The sequence below is a fragment of the Podarcis vaucheri genome, assembly GCF_965113315.1.
Source record: "Podarcis vaucheri genome assembly, chromosome: 8".
NCBI classification, from domain to species: domain Eukaryota; kingdom Metazoa; phylum Chordata; class Lepidosauria; order Squamata; family Lacertidae; genus Podarcis; species Podarcis vaucheri.
Genome location: NC_138766.1, coordinates 2,655,552 through 2,678,307, shown reverse-complemented (window position 1 = coordinate 2,678,307; position 22,756 = coordinate 2,655,552). Strand labels below are relative to the sequence as shown.

Sequence of the window (22,756 nt, the reverse complement as noted above, 5' to 3'; positions counted from 1 at the left end):
CAACTGGACAAACTGATCGCCCAAGGAGTTTTGGAGCCGGTTGACCACGCAAAGTGGGAAACCCCCATCGTCACGCCTGTCAAGCCAGATGGGTCGGTGAGAATCTGCGCTGACTACAAGTGCACGATCAACAAGGCACTTCCGCAGCACGCTTATCCGGTTCCTGTTGTCCAACACCTGCTGCATTCCCTGGGTGAGGGTAAGGTCTTCGCTAAGCTGGACCTTGCCCAAGCCTATCAACAACTGCCAGTCGATGATGCCACTGCTGAAGCCCAGACGATCGTCACCCACCGGGGGGCATTCCGTTGCCGCCGGTTGCAGTTCGGGGTGAGTGTGGCTCCTGGCATCTTCCAAAGCCTTATGGAGCGTCTCCTGCAAGGGCTTCCTGGCGTGGTACCATATTTTGATGACGTCTTGGTGTCCGCAGACTCACACCAGCAGCTGTTCGAGCGCCTTCGTGCCGTGCTGACCAGGTTCCAGGAGGCCGGGCTCAAGGTAAAGAGGGAGAAGTGCCAGATTGCCGTTCCACAGGTAGAGTTCCTGGGCTATCTTATCGATGCCTCCGGCCTTCATCCAACCACATCCAAGATCCGCGCTATCCAGCAGGCCCCCACCCCAAAGAACAAAACGGAATTGCAGGCATTCCTGGGGCTGCTGAACTTTTATAACATGTTCCTGCCCCACAAAGCCACAGTGGCTGAGCCTCTTCACCGACTCCTTAGCACTAAGACGCCTTGGGCCTGGGGTCATCGAGAGACGGCGGCCTTCAACGCGGTCAAGGCCCTCCTTTCCTCAGACAGTGTGCTGGTACAGTACAGTGAATCCAGGCCGCTGGTCCTTGCCTGCGACGCCTCACCTTTTGGCATCGGTGCTGTCCTTAGTCACCGTTTTCCAGATGGAAGAGAAGCACCGCTCACCTACTTTTCCAGGACACTATCTCCGACGGAACGGAATTACAGCCAGCTCGACAAGGAGGCATTGGCACTTGTGGCTGGAGTGAAGAGGTTCCATGAATACCTCTATGGCAGGACCTTTGACCTCATCACTGACCACAAGCCACTCCTGGGCCTCCTCGCCGGTGATCGTCCAACTCCACCGGTCCTCTCACCACGCATGCTACGATGGACTGTTTTCCTGGCTGCCTACCACTACCGGCTCATCCATCGCCCGGGGAAATCGATGGGCCATGCCGACGCCCTCAGCCGTTGCCCTCTTCCAGCATTTGTGGAAGACCCGGCTCCAGCGTCATCGCTCCTTCTGATTGAGGATCTTCCGGCAGCGCCTGTATCGGCTGCCACTGTGGCCTCCGCGTCTGCCCAGGATCGCACCATCAGCCGGGTGCTCAACTGGGTGTGGAGGGGGTGGCCACAAGGGCCTTTTGCATCGGAGTTCCAGCCCTTCGCGACCAGACAACATGAACTCTCAGCTCATCGCGGCTGTCTGCTGTGGGGAGACCGCGTCGTGATTCCCCAGGGACTCCGTCAGCGCGTCCTGGAGGCTTTGCATGTTGGCCACCCGGGAATTGTCAAAATGAAGGCGTTGGCTCGGTGTTTACGTCTGGTGGCCTAATATGGACGATGCCATCACTGCCTGGGTGTCCGCCTGTCAAGCGTGCCAAGAGTCGAGGCCTGCACCACCGGCAGCTAAGGGACACACCTGGGAGACGCCAAAGACACCCTGGTCGAGGGTGCACATCGATCTGGCTGGCCCCTTTCACGGCCGGACCTTTATGGTAGTGGTGGACGCCTATTCCAAATGGCTGGAGGTCGCCCTGATGCCCTCCACCACTACCGAAGCTGTCATCCGGGTGCTGCGAGGCCTGTTTGCAACGCATGGGTGTCCTGATGTCCTGGTCTCTGACAACGGACCGCAGTTCACGTCAGGCACGTTTGAGCGGTATCTTTTGGGACTGGGCATCCGCCATGCCCTAACGGCACCTTTTCATCCATCCAGCAACGGGCAAGCGGAAAGAATGGTGCGCTCGACAAAAGAGGCACTGGCGCGCCTGGACCGGGGAGACTGGCATGAGCGGGTCGCCGAATACTTGTTCGTGCAACACATCACCCCTCATGCGGCCACAGGGAGGAGTCCTGCTGAACTGCTTATGGGCCGCCGCCTCAGGTCACCGCTTGACCGGCTACACCCAGACTTTGCCGTGGCCGAACCACCAGGCTGTGCCAACGCACCACGGTCATTTGTCCCAGGAAACCAGGTCTTTGCCCGGAACTATGTGGGGGACATCCCTTGGGTGCCAGCCACAGTAGTGGGAGTCACTGGACCTCGCTCGTACCAGGTGGCACTCGAAGACGGACGTTTGTGGCGACGGCACATAGACCAGCTTAGGCGCAGGGTTGGCGACTTGGACACTACCGAGGTGCCCCCAACTGCGCTTGCGGCTCCAGAAGAGACACGTACAGATGGCGAGGCCCCACCTACACCTCCCTCGCAAACTGCCAGCGTGGAGCCGAACCAAGCCGTTTCAGAACAGACTCAGACCACTCCACTTGCGGAGACTCCACCCACAGCAGCGGATCCAGGGGAGTTGGTTCCAACGCCACCTAGGGTCGCACCACAGCCTCAGCGAGAACTGTGTGGCCCTCCGGACTTGGCTACCAGTCCCCGGCGGTCTGGCAGAGTTTCCAAGCGCCAACTTATTTAAAGGACTATGTTGTTGGACAGGTATCACTGTTGGTCTAAGTATGGGAAATGTAACCGATATGCTTTTGTGCCTAATTGAACCATTACGCGTAGTGCTGTATATAAGGAAACCATTACGATTGTAACTAACGCCTTATCTCGGTGGGGAGGGGTGTTATGTAGTGTAGTTTCACCCTGGGCCAACAGGGGGATATTGTATATAGTTTTCACTCAGGTCTGTAGATAGTTTTCACTCAGGTCCGCGGCAGTTATTTTAGGCGGGAACTCTGGGCTGTGGTGGTTACAATGTTGACAGCCGGCTGCCTATAAATACAGGCCGGCTGAGCTGTTCACAGTTAGTTCTGTTCCAGCTTACCTTAATAAAGAGCTACTTGAAGGAATCGCTGTGCCGGCTGCTATGTCAACCCACAACTTAATAGTAGCTCTGCTCCATGGCTCCTATTTAACTCACGTCAGAGAAGGGAGATTTTCAAAGCAGGGCAGCTCCAAAGCGCAGCAGAAGACAGGGCAAATATGGGGAAAGCCCTACTAAATATATAGGCTGTTCTAAGATAGTAAAGGAAATGCTAAAGAACCACAAATCTGCAGCTGAATTAATTTACAATGACATTTTCTGTTGGATTTAAAGGATTGGGGAAGAGAGAAGGAAATCTGAATTGGAGAGTTTTGCAAAATGGAAGCCAAGGTTGTGCTTAAAGCACTGTACTGCAAGAAACTAGGAAGTCACAGTATTCAGAAGGCTTTCCTTCCAAAGACAAATTACAACTTTCTTTGAATTCCCCCTGCTTCAAAAGAGGTGTGGAGAGTCATACTGGTCTTCAAACTTGCTGCAGTCTTCAAAAGAGATATTGTACTGTGTTAAGTTTTACATCTTTCCTGTTTCCCTGGAGAACAGGTGCAGGGACCAAGGAGCAGTTGACACTTGAAAGACACAAAATAAAAGTGCCTGTACCAACTTTTATTCTGATGTCTCAATCTTCAATGCAGAAACCACAACTGTGTTCTTTCTCCCTCCCTCCCTCTTTGCCATTTCCTTATCCCTCTAAAAGCAGCCGTGGGGGTTGACCTGGTCTTTAAATCTGAAATTCAGAATTGAGCCCTAAATACACGCATCACATTTCACTTCACTATCTTGCAGATCATCAGTTATTACAGTGGTACCTCGGGTTACAAACACTTCAGGTTATAGACTCCGCTAACCCAGAAATAGTACCTCGGGTTAAAAACTTTGCTTCATGATGAGAACAGAAATCACGCGGCGGAAGCAGGAGGCCCCATTAGCTAAAGTGGTGCTTCAGGTTAAGAACAGTTTCAGGTTAAGTACGGACCTCCAGAACGAATTACGTACTTAACCCGAGGTACCACTGTACTGTGTTATTAAAAAATTAATGGAATGCCAAATGGATGACTTACCGGTAAACACTGAAGCTGATGACATTCCTATGCAGAGCCAAAGAATAAAAACCTATTCATCACCAAATAGGAAATATCAGTCTAGCATTATCAATGTACTCGTGATGCATATTAAATTACTGGATGCTACTCTCTTATAACTTTTATATTTAATAAATCCTTTAAAGACGGCCTCCTGGGAAATATGAAAACACTAACAGCTAACACTCGTTCAAACAGCCATGTCATACTTCCTGTTTAATGAGTGGACAAGTCCTCCTTCACCAGAGGTTTGCTCCACCCTCCCATCACCTCCCACCTCCATGTTCTGCAGGTGAGGAAGTGTGGAGAGGGGAGGGAACCTGAACTGCAGAAACGTCTCAGTCTTTTCTGTGGTGGTCTCCCTTGGGGTGTTAGGGGAAGGGGAGGACCTCTGCTGGAGAACACCTTGTGTTCCTCCTGGGGGAGTCGGTCCACCTTTGGTCCCCACCCGGCACTAGGACTGGTTGGCTAAACCAGGTGGGGGGAACCGATGGGTCTCAAACCCTCAATGAGTCAGAGACTCCCCTGCTTCCAAAGACAGGCTCCAGCAAGTGAGTGGACCAAGAAATTATAATAAAATGAATTTGGGGAAGTGGCAGGATTAAAATTAAATAGAAATAAAACTAAATTATTATTTAAAAATCTAAAAGAAGAGAAAAAAGATTTGGTGCAAAGCATTGAGATAGAAATCCACAAAAAGTAAAATATCTAGGGATATGGTTAACAATAAGGAATATAAATGTGTTCAGCCTGAAAAACACAGATATATTAGATCTGGAGGGGTTTGGAAATAGATACGGGTGGCATGCATACCTTTGGTAGGACAAGGTCGGAGTACACCAATACTTTTTAAATCATATTGTAAAAAGATCACTATATGAAGTTTGGAGGAGGTATAAAGAGTAGTTTGAAAGGAAAACACCATGGTGGCTGTCACCCCAAGAAGCCTTCTCAGTGAAAAAATTAAATATGAAAGGAGAATGGTTAATGTATAGAGACATGCTGCAGGAAGAAAATAACGTAATTAAGATCAGGCCGTATGAGGAACTAAAAGATAGATTATCAAGTTGGATGGAGTACCACCAAATGAATGATATTGTCTCAAAAGATAAAAAAAGCAAGAGGTTTTGAGCAAACAAGATCAATATTAGAAACTGCAGTAAAACAAAATAACACCAAAACACTGTCTTAAGGTTTATGAGTTTTTATTAGAATGGCACACAAAAGATGAAGAAATCAAGAGTGTTATGATTAAATGGGTAATGGATGTCGGCTATAACACTGAGTATGAGAAGTGGTCAAAATTATGGAACACTGGGCTAAAATTTACAGCATGTACATTGTTGAAAGAAAGCTGTTAAAAAGGTTGTATAGATGGTACCTCACTCCAATTAAACTGACAAGGATGTATAAAACAGGAAACAAGAATTGCTGTAAATGTGGGGTGAAAGAAGGTAGTTTCTTTCACATGCAGTGGTCATGTGATAAGGTGAAAACCTACTGGGAAAACACATACAATGAACTAAAGAAGATCTTTAGATATACGTTTTTGAAAAAGCCAGAGGCATTCTTGTTGGGAATGGTAGGAGAAGATATTGTTAAGAATGATCAGAAACTGTTTTTATATGCAACAACAGCGGCGAGGTGATTATTAGCTCAGGTTTGGAAACAACAGCAATTACCAACAGTAGAACAATGGCGACAGAAGGTAATGGAATACACAGAGCTAGCTAAATTAACGGCAAAAATTGGACAACAGGGCAAGGAAACATTTCAAAAAGAATGGGGAAAAATATGTTGTATATAGGAAAGATAAGGTGAAATAATGAAACCAGTAGAACTGAAATAATCTTCATAACGTGAAATACAAAGAAATTCATCGGATAATAAAAATAATAAGTAAAATGTATAATGTGACTAATGTAACTAATAGCAATCAAAATGAATATATATAGACAACAAGAATTGTGTAAATAGAAAGATTTATTCATGTACAAATACTCTATGGACAAATATGGAAGAACAACAATATGCAAAATGGATAAAGACAATGTGAAAAAGTTAGATGCGATACAAAAAAGCCAGAAGAAGGAAGGAAGGAAGCCAGCTCTCAGGAGCAAGGATAAATGTAAAATGTAATACAATATGTGTATGTGGAGTATGAAAGATTACTTTTTAAAAAAGGAATATAAATGTGTATAATGACAACTGCGAAAAAGTATGGTGTGAGATAAAAAGGAATTGAGAAATTTGGGGCAGAATGAATCTCTCCCTACTAGGAAGAATTGCTGTGATTAAAATGAATGTGTTGCCGAAGATGCTCTTCCTTTTTCAGACAGTCCCAGTAATGGTTAAGGATGATTGTCTCAAAAAATGGCAAAAGGATATTTCTAAGTTTGTCTGGGGGGCCAAAAGGCCAAGGATTAAACATAAGATACTTACAGACTTAGGGACTTAGGTGACGCAGGTGGCGCTGTGGGTTAAACCGCAGAGCCTAGGACTTGCCGATCAAAAGGTCAGCGATTTGAATCCCCGCGACGGGGTGAGCTCCCGTTGCTCGGTCCCTGCTCCTGCCAGCCTAGCAGTTCAAAAGCACGTCAAAGTGCAAGTAGATCAACAGGTACCGCTCCGGCGGGAAGGTAAACGGCGTTTCCGTGCGCTGCTCTGGTTCACCAGAAGCAGCTTAGTCATGCTGGCCACATGACCCGGAAGCTGTACGCCGGCTCCCTCGGCCAATAAAGCAAGATGAGCACCGCAACCCCAGTGCCGGTCACGACTGGCCCTAATGGTCAGGGGTCCCTTTACCTTTACCTTACTTATAGACACAAGAGAAAGAGGAGGCCCTCGCCCTCCCAGACCTTAAACTGTACTATGAGGCTGCATGCTTGGTTTGGATTAGGGACTGGATAAAACTGGAAAAGGAAGAAGCATTAGATTTAGAAGGTCATGATAACAGATATGGATGGCATATTTATGCTATGGAAAAGGGAAAGTACATAAAGGATTTTACAATAATTTCATTAGGAAATCATTAATGAGAGTATGGAAGAGATATAAAGATTTAATAGAACAAAAAACACCTTGGTGGCTATCACCAATTGAAGTTTCATTACTCAAACCGCTCGGTAAAAAGGGGAAATGGCCTGTGTTAAGCGATTCTTCAAACAGCTCTTGTTTATTCACAAGCCAGGACAGAACTGAACTGAAGGGCTCAGTCAGCCTGCTTATATAGAGCTCCAGTACCACGTTACTGTAACAACTTTCTAAAACTATCCAATCACTGAACGTCACTTTCGATCCTTCATTTGCATAACTATCTACAGTATCCCCCTGCTGGCCCAGGGTGAGAACTTCAGTACATAACAGCCTACATACAGAGACTTATTGAGAGATCAAGAAGGAAAATGGAAACTAAAAGATTATGATGAAATTAAAGACCATTTTCAGAGTTGGTTGCATTACAGACAATTAAATGAAATTTATAAGGAAGATAGCAAAAAAGGGTTTAGTTATACAATCTCTAGATTCCAAAAAGAGGTTATAGAAGAAGACACAAAGTTATTGAAGAAAGAATATAGTATACTGCTAGAATGGGAAACGAAAGACGAGGAGGTCAAATCGGTTATGATTAAATGGGTGCAAGATATAGGACATAATATACAATTTGAGAACTGGGAAAAATTGTGGAAAGTAGATTTGAAATTTACAGACTGTTCTCTTCTGAAGGAAAACTACAGTGGTGCCTCGCAAGACGAAAATAATTCGTTCCGCGAGTCTTTTCGTCTTGCGATGTTTTTCGTCTTGCGAAGCACGGTCCATCGCAACTGCGCCTCTTCAAGCGGCTTTAAGAAAAAAGCGCAAGACGTTCTCGTCTTGCGAAGCAAGCCCATAGGGAAATTCGTCTAGCGAAGCAACGCAAAAACGGAAAACCCTTTCGTCTAGCGAGTTTTTCGTCTTGCGAGGCATTCGTCTTGCGGGGCAACACTGTATATGAAAAAGATGTATAGATGGTATATCACACCAGTAAAAATGGCAAAAATGTATAAACTGTGTCAAATATATGTTGGAAATGTAAGGAAAAAGAAGGTACTTTGTATCATATGTGGTGGGAATGTAGAGAAGTTAAAAAAAATTGGAAGATGAAATATAATGAACTGAAAAAAATGTTCAAAATGACATTTGTAAAAGAACCAGAAGCATTTTTGTTAGGGATTTTAGGACAAATTAACATATAAACTACGAGAGAAGGACAACCGTGACTTCAAGGAAGAATGGGAACTTTTTACAAACTATTTAAAAAGACAACAAAAAGACTTGGATTCCTTGGCAGGTTTTGAATAAACATCCACAAATTTATTAGTAGAACATAGGATAGATAAGGTAACGATATGTATAACTTTTTAACATGCAGAGAATAATATGTGCAAACAAATCAGAGTGTGGAGCTGAGGGAAGTCTCTGGAGGGTGGGAGAGGAAGGAATGGGAGGGAATAAAAGGGGGGGATGTAATTGGTTATATTGATTGATAATTTGTCTGTTAAAACTATTCAATAAAAATATATTTTAAAAAAATTATAATAAAAGATGGCAAAATATTGTATACAGATTTTTAAAATAATCTAAATAAAACATTTTTTTGAAAGAACAAAGATTGCACTGGAATAGATGTGTGTGTGCGCACCGTGCAATCCAGCAGCTAACTGGGATAGCTCAGTCAGTAGAGCAGGAGACTCTTCATCTCAGGGTCATGGCTTCGAGTTCCACGTTGGGCAAAAGATTCCTGCACTGCAGGGGGTTGGACTAGATGACCCTTGCAGTCCCTTCCAACCCTGCAATTCTATGATTCAAGCACTAGTTGCCTATGAACCATGTTACATGCCAGAAGCTCAACGGCTGGAGAGGTTGAGGTTGTGGGGCTGGCGAAAGATTCATAAGATCTGACCTTTAACTGCAACTCAACAGCAAATTAAAATACTCCTCTTGCTCAGCACTAGCCACCAAATAAGAGTTAAAGTCTACTCACAGCTTAATAAGGTACTTTATCACAGTATTAATATTCCACAGTGGTAAGGAGAGTTTCAATTAAATTGCATTCCACAAGCACAATATTGACACAGCCCACAGGAGAACAATATCTGGATGGAATTAAACAGCCCCCAGTCTTGGGCTGGTTCCTGCTGGCCCAGCTAAGCCCCACTGGCACGGCCGTGCAAAATCACAGAGCAAGGCAAGGCAACAAATCTGCAGTCCTGCTGAGGCAGCCCTAAGGAGAGTCAGGCAAAGAGGCAAAGCAAAACAACAGCAATGCTGCTCCTTTTTTGCTCTTGTTTTAGCTGATATAAAACAGATCTGCTTTATGAATCTTTGGGTGACATATTTCTAGAGGGGATGGACTGGCAATAGGTTCAGGACTGGGAAAATCACAGTGCTTCACCACACAACACTAACACAAAATGTGGTAAGGGACAACATTACTTACTTATTTCATAAACTTTATACCCCGCTTGATTATAAAAAACCTCAGAGCGGTTTACAAAAAGATGAAACAGTAAAATCAAGTAGTAGTTCTGCTTTAAAACATACAAAAGTTAAAATACTAAAGCAGATTAGAATTACCTCAACTTTCCAAGCATCTGAGTAGGGCTTGTTTAAACAGGAATGTTATCAGCATGTGCCAAAAAGAGTGCAGTGAAGGCGCTTGCTTGATCTCAAGAGGCAGGCAGTTCCGAAGTCCAGGCGCAGCCACACAAAACAACAAATTTCTTACGAAGGCGCCTGTAATAGTGCCAAATCCACCGACCGAGGCAGCTGAGAGGGCACAGGCAGGGTCAGAGGACCTCGTAGGTAAACTGGCCCAAGTTGTTAATGGCTTTGTATGACGCACGGCGTAAATTAATAATGCAGAGTTTTAAAGAATAAGAGCTTTACTGAGTTAAAATAAACTTCTTCATAAACAACATGGTTCCAAACAGTTTGCCTGAGATTACACACTGCTCTGCTCACAGCTGAGGCAGACGGACTCTGACTGAAAACTTACAGAGAGCACAAAGAGAAACTGGCTGCCGAGTCCCCGGCCAGAGGGACTCCCCAGTTAGCCCAGTTAGGCCTGGAGAACTTGAGTAGGCTCAAATGACTGTGCAGTCCCAGCACCTCCCTGCCTGCTTGGCTGCTTCTGCTCTCATGTGTCTTTGTCCCATGACATTGTATACTGACAGTGACACCATGAACTCAGCCTGGCAGCAGATCAGCAACCAGTGCAGGTCTCTGAGCACAGGCGCCATAGCTGTCAACCGTCCCTTTTCGGTGGGAAACTCCCTTATCCCAGCGCCATTTCCCGCTGCTGTCCTGGATTGATGATGTCCCTTAAATTTCCCGGGTTTCATGCTCGCCCGGCTCAGGAGGGAAGCAGCAGCTCGGGGTCCTCCGCCTCGAGAGAGTGAGAGAGAGAGCACGCGCACGAGCTGCCGTGTCTCCGTCTCTCCCTCTTCCCCCTCAGGGGCGTGTCGTGAGGAGACGGGTGGCGGGGGGTGGGCAGGCAGCCCCTCTCTTGCGTTACTTCCGCCACGCTGCCAGGGGAAGCTGGAGGGGGCAGCGGCAGCGGCTGAGGAGGCAGCCTGAGGGAGGAGGAAGAGGAGGGGATGGGGAGGGACGCTGAAGGGCAGTGCTTCAGCGGCCGCGGCACAACCGCCTCATGCCAGGCTCACAGGCGCCATGGGCAAGAGTCTCTCCCTCCCCCCCCTCGGGCGGGGAAGGGCCGATGGAACTCCTGGCACCAGGACGACGGCAGCCCCGACATGCTGCTTAGCATCCCCTCCAACCAGTGCAGCATCTTAATGTAGTGATTTCCCCCTCTGCATCCCTTTCCTAACTCTATTTTTATAAATCATTTGTCCATCCATAGTTCAAATTTTTACTACAAGTTTTCTGTCAATCCTACCAATGTATGTAACTCTTTACAATAGCTTTTCAACTAAATTATAAACTTTCCCCATTCTTTATTAAAGAGATCTTTATTAAAGGGTTCTGTCTTGGGCCCGGTCTTATTCAACATCTTTATCAACGACTTGGATGATGGACTCAAGGGCATCCTGATCAAATTTGCAGATGACACCAAACTGGGGGTGGGGGGGTGGGGTGGCTAACACCCCAGAGGACAGGATCACCCTTCAAAACGACCTTGACAGATTAGAGAACTGGGCAAAACAAACAAGATGAATTTTAACAGGGAGAAATGTAAAGTATTGCACTTGGGCACAAATACAAGATGGGTGACACCTGGCTTGAGAGCAGTACATGTGAAAAGGATCTAGGAGTCTTGGTTGACCACAAACTTGACATGAGCCAACAGTGTGACACGGCAGCTAAAAAAGCCAATGCAATTCTGGGCTGCATCAATAGGAGTATAGCATCTAGATCAAGGGAAGTAATAGTGCCACTGTATTCTGCTCTGGTCAGACCTCACCTGGAGTACTGTGTCCAGTTCTGGGCACCACAATTCAAGAAGGACACTGACAAACTGGAATGTCCAGAGGAGGGCAACCAAAATGGTCAAAGGCCTGGAAACGATGCCTTATGAGGAACGGCTAAGGGAGCTGGGCATGTTTAGCCTGCAGAAGAGGAGGTTAAGGGGTGATATGATAGCCATGTTCAAATATATAAAAGGATGTCACATAGAGGAGGGAGAAAGGTTGTTTTCTGCTGCTCCGGAGAAGCGGACACGGAGCAATGGATCCAAACTACAAGAAAGAAGATTCCACCTAAACCTTAGGAAGAACTTCCTGACAGTAAGAGCTGTTCGACAGTGGAATTTGCTGCCAAGGAGTGTGGTGGAGTCTCCTACTTTGGAGGTCTTTAAGCAGAGGCTTGACAACCATATGTCAGGAGTGCTCTGATGGTGTTTCCTGCTTGGCAGGGGGTTGGACTCGATGGCCCTTGTGGTCTCTTCCAACTCTAGGATTCTATGATTCTATGATTCTTCCTGGTTTCTAATTCTGCCTGTAAGCTTTGCCATCTCTACGTCGTTCATCAGTTTTGTCTGCCCTCTTCTTTGGTGGGGGTTGTAGACCCTTAGGATCATCTAGTCCAACCCCCTGCAAAACCCAGTCAGTCACAGCCGAAGCAGCATGGCTCCATCAGTGCCGGATTTCTGCATAAGCTAAGCAAAATCCCTTATTTTGGCTGCTGATCCCTTATTTTTGAGGCTGCTGGTCCCTTATTTTCAAATCTGTAAGTTGTCAGCTATGACAGGTGCTGTATCCTGAAAGGGCCTCACTCCCGTCAGCAATTGTGCTGCAGCATCCTGCACCAAAAGTAGCCTCTGGGTCAAGTGTGAGGGAAGCCCCCCACACGAGTGCCTTGCAGTAATCCAGCCCTGAAGTAACCAGCGCATGAACTTTGGCAATGAGTGCTGTCAAGTAGACCTCTAGTAAAAACAAGAAGGTGGGGAAGTAGCTTGGCAGGGCACGTCCTATTTACACCCTCTTCAATTGGATCCAGGTGGACTTCAGAACAGAGTCACTAAGGCAGGCCCTATATTTTTAATAAAAGCCCTCAGAATTGATTATCTATGTGAGAATCAAGGAACTGACTTCAGTTTCTACTCAAAAGCATTTACAGATAGCGCCATGAGGCAAACTCAGATGATGAACCATTTTCCAAACTGACCTCATAATGCAAAATATAGCCAAGAGATGCTTTGTTCAAGTGCATATTTATCATGAGAATTAGAACTGTGGCCTTTCAATGCCTCATTTCTATCCTAGGCTAATTTACTGAGCAAAACAAAGAATGTCGCTCTCAGCTCTTGCTAGCAGAGCTCATAAAGTGAAAGAGCACCAACCGTTGTAACACAAAAATAGACCTCTTAGAAAACCAAACTGCCGAAATTACTGCAGTAAACTGGTCATTATCAGTAAATTGGTATGGGCAAACACAATCCTGAATTCATATTTAAACACCTCTCCCAACAGGTTATGAAAAACCTGTACTTTAATGGATAATAATGTGAGAAGCTCAATGCTATAGAAATTGTCATTTTCAAAAAGTTGACTGTTTAGTTTTACAAGTAACAACATACTCTGTTTTATATTAGAGTTCATCTACAAAAAGCAAGAATGTATTCATGTATTAATTGAAAAGGTTTACGTGCTACTTTTCAGAACAATAATCTCACACAGCAGTTTAACAAGATTTAAAATACAACAATAAACAACTCTGATTCTGATGACAAATAAATGTAGGACTAAAATGAGCCTTGGCCACAAGGCCCAACTAGTCTAGCCCAACAATCAACCTTATATTTTAATCACAGACTCATAGAATTGTAGAGTTGGAAGGGACTCCCCTACAATGCAGGGATCTAAAAAGAGCCCAATGCACAGCAAAGCACAAAGACAATCCTAAAGAGGTGTCTATAGAGCTTGTTTAAAGACGTCAGCTTGCCTCATTTAGCCTAGAATTAAGTTCCACCAATTGAGAGGGGGCACCACAGAAAAGGCCCTGCTCTTTGTACCTATAGCTGACTAGCTTTCACCAACAGCTGAGAAGCATATCATCACAGCATTTCTTATGGTGCCAGTGTGGGGTAGTGGTTAGAGGGATGGACTAGGAAAGCCCAGTTTTAAATCTCCACTCCACCATGAAGCTCATTTGGTGACCTTGTGGCTGGGGGTAAAATGTTCACAGAACCTTGAGATCCTTGAAGGGAAGGCAGGATATAAACGTAATAATAAATAAACAACTTTTCTTGGTCTTGCAACCTACACTAAATACAAAGCAACATGCAAACAAAATTCTTGATACTATGAATAGAGGTTTCCAGAACAAGTTTTTCTGAACAACACTGTATGATCAAGATGCTGTAACCAATAAAACAAATAAACCTGCGTGGCTGCTCACCACTATGGATCTAAACGGGGCGGGGAGGCAAGTTGTACACAAACAAATGGAATCTGAGCTAAAATCTCAAGGCAAGCTTCTAGGGTTTAAAGGTGTAAAAAATGACAATTTCAAAGAAGATTTAATTATTTCACACCTCAGAACCAATATGATATTCAATTGGGTTCTCTGGTGATTGTTTCATGCCACAACATTTTGTCTAACAAGCATAAGGCGATCCAGCTGTTCAATGCGAGAGGCAACAGTGACAATGCAGTAAGCGAGAAACAGTGGGAGCCTCCTAAACAAACGCAGAGCGAACCTTTCAAGTGGTATGAAAAGGTGGGAAAAGATGGAGGTTCCTACCTGCCTGCTGAGTACCAGCAGAGTGATGAAGAAAATGAAGAGGGACACCGAGCCCATTGTCTTGAGATCTTTCAGTATCCCTGGTCTGTGAAAGCAAATGCGTAAGTAGAATTGGCAGGAAAACAAAAATGCTATTCATATTCTGGCCTGTCCATCTTCCTTTGAGTTGCTGCGATGGAGGACCAGATTATACTATGAAATACAAGCTGTAAAGCATTTCTTGCACTATAACACTTCAGGCTGCTTTCTGATGTGAGCAAATGTATGAGAAGGGTTCAATGAAAGTAAGTCAAGTTTTCTCTCTGACTGACTAGTTTCCAACGTATTTTGGGATCTCCCCCTTGCCATTAGTTTTAGTGCAGCAAGATTCCAGACAACACATACATCTGCTGTAAAGAGGAACTATATAGGATACGAGGAACAATTTATGCTCTAGTGGGGTCAGACCAGGCGCACAAAGCTTTCAGACTGTTATTTGTTCCCATGCCCCTTTTCATAAAGAGATCAGATAACTAGAGTTATGATCTTTATTTTTATTTATTTATTTCATTTATGAATCACATTTCCTTTGAAGAAATTTGTATTGAGAGAATGAAATTTTGGTCACGGTAAAAAAAATTAAATACCTCATTTGTGGAACATATTAGTTTCCTATGAATAATGCCACAGTAATTGCACATATAATCACTAATGCTAGAGAACATTATCTCTTGCTAGCCTGACAAATCTGGAGACAGAGTTTCCATATTTAATGGGTCAATTCTGCAATCCTGAAAATTAACGCGTGCCCTGCTTGTTATTGCCCTTGCCTGCTTGGCGATATTTGCATTATTTTTATTTTGTCATGCTACTTATAAAACCTAAACCAAACAGCTGAACTGAACGCAATTGTTTTTTCCTCCCTCCTCCAGGAAGCAGGGCCCAAGGGAGACAGAGCTGCCACTGCTGAGCCCACGTGTGACGTGACACCGCCATACTATGGATCTCCACACCCCACATAACCAGCAGGCGAACACAGGGCTTGTCCACACTTCTGCTGGCCCCCCCCCGCTTTCCCAGGGGGGAAACCTGCTCTTTAGAGCTCCGGTAGAGAAAACATCCATTGGGTTTTCCACGGAGTGATGTCTGATCCAATTCAGCACTGTTGTTGGCATCCATCTGTCTCATGAAGCAATGGAGTGCATCTCCAGGGGTGAAGTCAAACGGCTGAAGGATCACAGTGCCTGCTGTGGCAGCAGAAACCGGCACCTTGTAACTTCTGCCTCCTGCGTTCTTTTTGCTCCGGTAGCAGTACTGAAGTGACCTCCCCACACTCACTGGACAGTGTATATGGAGGTCATGAGCTGCCAAGAGGACAAGACCCACCTCTCAGCTTCACTGATGTGGTCCAGAGGAAAGCAGGGCAATACGTTTGACACCAGCTTGGCTGATGGAATTACCAGAAGGAGGCACACAAGGCACCATCCAACTCCATTCTGGATTTGTGTGGAATTCACTCCTTAGCCTTTTCTTTCCCCAAAGATATCCCACAAGGCAGTGGAGGTATAGAATCAGTTTTCCTTCTCCCAGGTGGGCTCCCTTCCCAGCTTGAGAAGCCCCACCTGCCCCATCAGTGCTAAAGAGCAGGTTTCCCCGGGGAAAGCTCCAGGGCAAAAGGGAAACGGCTTGGATCCGTGCATAGAAAGCACAGGAGAAGCAGAAAACCTCTCGGCCCTGTGATTTCTAGGCACAGGACAATCAGGAGGGTGGATGAGCCTACAAAGTATGTTGATGTCATGCCACATTTGTTCGACTACTACACATTACCAGAGGAAGAGCGCAGTGCAGGCACCTAGTTTGATCCTAAGCAGCTCCTTCCCTGAGGCTCAGATTCGCTGGCCTACCTTTTCAGAGGGGCCATTGTATAGAGGGATTTGCTGTAGTTGTCCAGCACAGAGCCATGTGTGTGCAGAAGAATGACATTATAGGCCACCAGAGCAAGCAGCATGATTGCCATTTTCAGCTCATGATTTATCCGGAGGAAAACAGAACAGGAAATCAAGCCCAGGATGCAGCTATAGATGAAGTACTGGAAAAGGAAAGCAAATATTTGGATTTAGTTTGCAGCTAAGGCCTAGTTCTCACTAATCTGTGGTTGGGTTGTGCCCTCAAGTAGAAAATAAATAAAAATAAATTCACACATACAGTGTGTGTGTCAGGGTGAAGAATCCAAGTTTTCTCCATGACAAGTGAGTTTTCCATGCACAAGAGCCTATTTTCACATGCTCCATGAGATCGGAGGGGGCATTATCACAATGGTTTCTGTGGTTTCATCCCATGCCACTGTGGTGACATATAAAACGCTGGAACCACATAATCAATTCCCCAGGTCCATCCTGCATAATTGTTGTACTTGCTTCCCAACCAGGAGACAACTGGATGAGAAGGACCTACACAATAGCCCCTCCCTCTTGGTTCAGGACAGTGGAGGTTGCTCCATTAAGGCCAACAGGGCAGTGCCCCACCACGCTCAACATGCCCCCACATTTACAACCAACCAAAGGCTGGCACTGCCTGCTGGTTTCCTGCTCCTTAGTCTCCTTAATTGAAGAACCTGAAGGAGCATGGATGTTCATGCAAATGTAGTTAGGACTGGACTAAAAGACTCCAATCCTATGTACACTCACTTGGGAGTTTGTCCCAGTGAACCCAGCAGAACTTCTTTCCCCAAGGCCCTTTGCTAGAATGTCTAACAGCTCCTAGGAAGGTGTGACATTTCCTTGGAATGGAAACCTTTGCATAGCAGTAGCAACTATGGAGGGAACGTTAAGAGGTGCCTCCAAAGTGGACCTTAGTCTTTCTGGCTCTATTGACGGTACCGGAACAAGCTTATACAAATAAGAAATATAATATGAACTTACTGGAAGGAAAAAATAGTTGTTTTGCATATATGAGGGGATATGACTGCTTGCATTCAGAGAACTTGCATTTGATGTATTTAGCATGGAGAGGAATTCAAGCACACCATCATCGTCCAAGAAAAACTAGAACAAACATGAAATCTCTTAGGATCTGGAAAAACAAGACATGAACCTACCACCTTTAGAGGCAAAGGGGACACTAATTCATCTTCAAACAGCCTTTAATGCCCCCATGGGGGTGGGACAACAACTACCTCAGTCTATCTTGCTTTGGCCCAGGACTATGAACCTTCAGGTTCTGGAGACCTGAAATGTGCAGCAGTGCTTAGCAAGAAAGATTTGTTGTATCTGACGAGGTGGGAGGTAGTCCATAAAAGCTGATACCATCATAAATTTATAGTCTTTAAGGTGCCGCAGAACTCTTGTTGGTTATTATGCAACGAGAGTGACACGGTACCCCTCTGGAAATTGTCAAAGGTACAGCAGACTAGTTGAGGTCAAGATCATTGACCTAGCAACCATATACCCACTTTGCCACCCAGGCTATGGTCCACAGTTCTCAAATCTCCCTTGCTGGTCTAGTTCCTTCTTGCCAATGGTGTATAGACCCTTGTAAGATTTTTCTCTAGGCCTATTTCACCCGCAGGGACGCGGGTGGCGCTGTGGGTAAAACCTCAGTGCCTAGGACTTGCTGATCACATGGTCGGCGGTTCGAATCCCCGCGGTGGGGTGAGCTCCCGTCTTTCGGTCCCAGCTGCTGCCCACCTAGCAGTTCGAAAGCACCCCCAAGTGCAAGTAGATAAATAGGTACCACTTTATAGCGGGAAGGTAACGGCGTTTCCGTGCGCTGCACTGGTGCTGGCTCGCCAGAGCAGCTTCGTCATGCTGGCCACGTGACCCGGAAGTGTCTTCGGACAGCGCTGGCTCCTGGCCTCTTAAGTGAGATGAGCGCGCAACCCCAGAGTCGGACCTTTAAGATTTTTCTCTAGGCCTATTTCTTCCTCAGCACCTCCTTTCTTCAACTCCTTTGTTTCCTCAGACACTGGCTTTGCCCCATTTCTTTATTTATATTAGCTCTATTCAGGTGATCTGACCTCAAAGTTGCATCAATCCACAAGTGGAGCTCTGTCAACAAGCCAGCCCCAGCACCGGACTCTTTGGTAAGCCCTGGCCCCACTGCAAACATCTGCACAGAGAGGACTCTGCATGTACAGCTCTTTCCTTGCAGATGTCATCACCGTATGTGTGGACACCAGGGGCAAGGCTAACCAGAGTGTGCAACTTTGGGGGCAGGTTGAGTCAACCCCAAACCCGAGTGAAACTGCTGCATGTAACAAGCATCACAGAAACACGCCAGAAAAATAGAAAAATAGCAATGGAAACAAAATCCCGTTCAACTTACCATATTGAATACAGCCATTGTTAATATTATAGCTGTTGTTATCAAAGTGAGCAGGATACGTGGCCAGGGGTGGTTTGCGATGACTCCGGAGGACTTCAGAATCCACATCAGTGAGACCGAGACTTTCTTGTTGCACTGCTGTACACGGAATACAGGAAAATGCATCTCTATGAATAATCTGTTTCTTCCACGTTCGCTTCAAACAAGAATTCTCACAATTTTAAACGGCAAGAACATGCAGGCGATGCGCAGAGAGCAGATGAGGAGAGGCTCTCAAGCATTGCTCAGACACATTGATGAATTGTTCTTGAGTGGATTAAAATGTGCACTGAATTGCAACTATTTCCATATTGGAGCTGTAAGGTAGGAAATGACTGGCTAACCACAACAGTAGATAAAATGGGAATTAAGCGCAAAGGTCACTGATCAACTGAGTCTTATGTAGGATCAGGGGATCAGACAGTTTTTATTTCATTTTTTGGCAAATGCAGAGACTCCAGAGTAGCTAGCAAGTGTAGCATAATTTTAAAATTTGCAGTATATTAAAGAAAGGATCCAGACACGTTAAAAACCCATTAGCAATACTAAACATTAATAGCAGAATGATAAACGCAGTATTAAAAACCATTCGACTCACAGAGCCCTAAAGCCAAGCAGCATGAAAAGTTATTTCATTTGCCTTGTAAGGACTACAATAAATCTAACCAGGGAGACCTCTCTGGGAAGAGTATGACATCATAAAAAAATTAAACCCTAAAAGCTTTCAGTACTACAAAAGTCCCCACTATCAACATCTCAGTCTTGAGCACTTTTATTTCAGATACATGTGAACGGATTCTATAAAAACATTTAAAACTGAAGTTACCATAACTGCTTTCCACTTTCACACAAGTAAAACTCAGCTACAATTAAATTAAAAAACTGCTAAAATAAACTACAATTATTATGACATGATCAGCCCAGAAGGAGCATCAGCCATTTATCCATAACCTACTTCATTTTATTCTCTCTCAGTTTCTGCTTAGATTACTTGCCATGAACACACATTGCAAAATTCCCATGGGGGACATTTCTCTCCATCCCTTTAACTTTTATTTAAAAAGCAACGAACTAAAGGTAACTTCGGCTTCTTCCACATTTTCTTCCGTTTGTCACAGGGCACATGAGTAGCACCACAAGTTTTGTCTGGGTCCTTCTGCCACACCTTGTTGTTGTTTAGTCGTTTAGTCGTGTCCGACTCTTCATGACCCCCTGGACCAGAGCACGCCAGGCACTTCTGTCTTCCACTGCCTCCCGCAGTTTGGTCAGACTCATGCTGGTAGCTTCAAGAACACCATCCAACCATCTCATTCTCTGTCGTCCCCTTCTCCTTGTGCCCTCCATCTTTCCCAACACCAGGGTCTTATCCAGGGAGTCCTCTCTTCTCAGGAGGTGGCCAAACTCTTGGAGCCTCAGCTTCAGGATCTGTCCTTCCAGTGAGCACTCAGGGCTGATTTCCTTAAGAATGGATACGTTTGATCTTCTTGCAGTCCATGGGACTCTCAAGAGTCTCCTCCAGCACCATAATTCAAAAGCATCAATTCTTCGGCGATCAGCCTTCTTTATGGTCCAGCTCTCACTTCCATACATCACTACTGGGAAAACCATAGCTTTAACTATACAGACCTTTGTTGGCAAGGTGATGTCTCTACTTTTTAAGATGCTGTCTAGGTTTGCCATTGCTTTTCTCCCAAGAAGCAGACCTCTTTTAATTTCATGGGTGCTGTCACCATCTGCAGTGATCATGGAGCCCAAGAAAGTAAAATCTCTTACTGCCTCCATTTCTTCCCCTTCTATTTGCCAGGAGGTGATGGGACCAGTGGCCATGATCTTCATTTTTTTGATGTTGAGCTTCAGACCATATTTTGCACTCTCCTCTTTCACCCTCAATAAAAGGTTCTTTAATTCCTCCTCACTTTCTGCCATCAAGGTTGTGTCATCTGCATATCTGAGGCTGTTGATATTTCTTCCGGCAATCTTAATTCCGGCTTGGGATTCATCCAGCCCAGCCTTTCGCATGATGAATTCTGCATATAAGTTAAATAAGCAGGGAGACAATATACAGCCTTGTCGTACTCCTTTCCCAATTTTGAACCAATCAGTTGTTCCATATCCAGTTCTAACTGTAGCTTCTTGTCCCAAGTAGAGATTTCTCAGGAGACAGATGAGGTGATCAGGCACTCCCATTTCTGTAAGAACTTGCCATAGTTTGCTGTGGTCGACACAGTCAAAGGCTTTTGCATAGTCAATGTAGCAGAAGTAGATGTCTTTCTGGAACTCTCTAGCTTTCTCCATAATCCAGCGCATGTTTGCAATTTGGTCTCTGGCTCCTCTGCCTCTTCTAAATCCAGCTTGCACTGCTGGGAGTTCTCGGTCCACATACTGCTTGAGCCTGCCTTGTAGAATTTTAAGCATAACCTTGCTAGCGTGTGAAATGAGTGCAATTGTGTGGTTCTGTGGTGCCCCGCAAGACGAATGCCTCGCAAGACGGAAAACTCGCTAGACAAAAGAGTTTTCCATTTTGGAGGTGCTTCGCAAAACGAATCTCCTATGGGCTTGCTTCGCAAGACAAAAATGTCTTGCGAGTTCCTGTGGGGTTTTTTTCCTTTCCCCCCTTTTTCTAAGCCGCTAAGCCGCTTATCAGCTGATCCGATAAGCCGATAAGTCGCTAAAAGTACTAATCCGTCAATGGGCTTGCTTCGCAAGACGAAAAAACCGCTAGACGAAGAGAATCACAGAACGGATTCTTTTCGTCTTGTGAGGCACCACTGTAGTTTGAGCATTCTTTGGCACTGCCCTTCTTTGGAATTGGGGAATTGGGGTGTACACTGATCTTCTCCAGTCCTCTGGCCACTGCTGAGTTTTCCAAACTTGCTGGCATATTGAGTGTGGCACCTTAACAGCATCATCTTTTAAAATTTTAAATAGTTCAGCTGGAATACCATCACTTCCACTGGCCTTATTATTTGCAGTGCTCTCTAAGGCCCATTTGGCTTCACTCTCCAGGATGTCTGGCTCTCCAGGATGTCTGGCTCAGGATGTCTGCCACACCTTACACTGAACTATTTCAAGGGTGCATCCCTGAAAATGTTTGATATTCCACCCAACAATGCTCCACATTGTTAAGACACTGAAAAGCGTATGAAATAAATCTCTGCCTTCGGTAGCATGGCTGCTTTAACAACATACCCTAAATGTCTACATACCAGTTTTATTACACTAACACCACTTACCTAACCACTTTCATGGAACCTTTTATCAGCATTGATAAAAGTTACTTTTAACCAAAAAAGTTTATGTTTGAAGAGAGCTGCACCATTCAATAAAGGTACTGCATTAAGAAAGGGGGGATGATCTTTGTGCCTTTCACTAGAATGAATGCTTTATTTTTTCCAGGTTCCTCCTGTTCTTTTATTTGGCATTACTTGGAGTAGGAACAGCTCTGACCTGAAAACTATCTGTACATTTCAAGCTCAAGAGATATTTGGCATCCATCTGCTAAGTAACAATCAGGGACACATCAGGTCACATACCCTTTTTGCCTTTTTCCTCTTATACATCAAAAACCAAGTCGCTTTGGAAAAACTGTCCAGCTAGTAAGACAGTTTCATTTAACAGAAAACACAGTGGGCGAGAAATAAATTGCTTGCAGTCTTGACAACAGTGAGTGATGTGAACTCTAGAAATCACCACAGGTTGGTAAGTAAAAGTGAATTAACTCCAGGGAAGAAAGTCCTCAGCGATCTGTTTCCTTACCCAAGCTACAAAGAAGGATATTATGCTGAAGGAACTTTTCTTTATAAGGTGGTCTTCAATAATGTTGAGATATCACGGCCTCATTACTGGAATTGAGGTTCTAAGAAAAGCAACATGCTCCCAGCACCTACTGAGCTATTCAGCAAAACAGATAAACAGTATTACTGAAAGCAAAAGACAGGCAGCTGCAAAGGAGACTGGAATTAATATAAAAAATGCCAGGCCTCCCTTAAAATATCTCCTTTTTGTAATAATATGATGATGACTGTACAGGAAGGAAATGTGTATGTTCCTTAGAGGGAGGAACACAAAGCACCTTTGCAGT

General features: G+C 45.0%; 1 protein-coding gene across 2 annotated transcripts in view; it reads right to left on the bottom strand.

Annotated features, from left to right (window-relative positions):
* Nucleotides 1-22,756, bottom strand: part of ADCY2 (adenylate cyclase 2) — a gene marked incomplete at its 5' end in the record, with an annotated part of 125,498 nt that overhangs the window by 18,309 nt on the left and 84,433 nt on the right. For both annotated transcript variants that reach the window (XM_082234240.1, XM_082234241.1), the window contains 4 exons: nucleotides 14,335-14,419; nucleotides 16,218-16,402; nucleotides 17,235-17,357; nucleotides 18,637-18,774. In XM_082234240.1, the coding sequence (XP_082090366.1) occupies nucleotides 14,335-14,419; nucleotides 16,218-16,402; nucleotides 17,235-17,357; nucleotides 18,637-18,774 (531 nt within the window). The remainder of the gene's footprint in view (nucleotides 1-14,334; nucleotides 14,420-16,217; nucleotides 16,403-17,234; nucleotides 17,358-18,636; nucleotides 18,775-22,756) is intronic.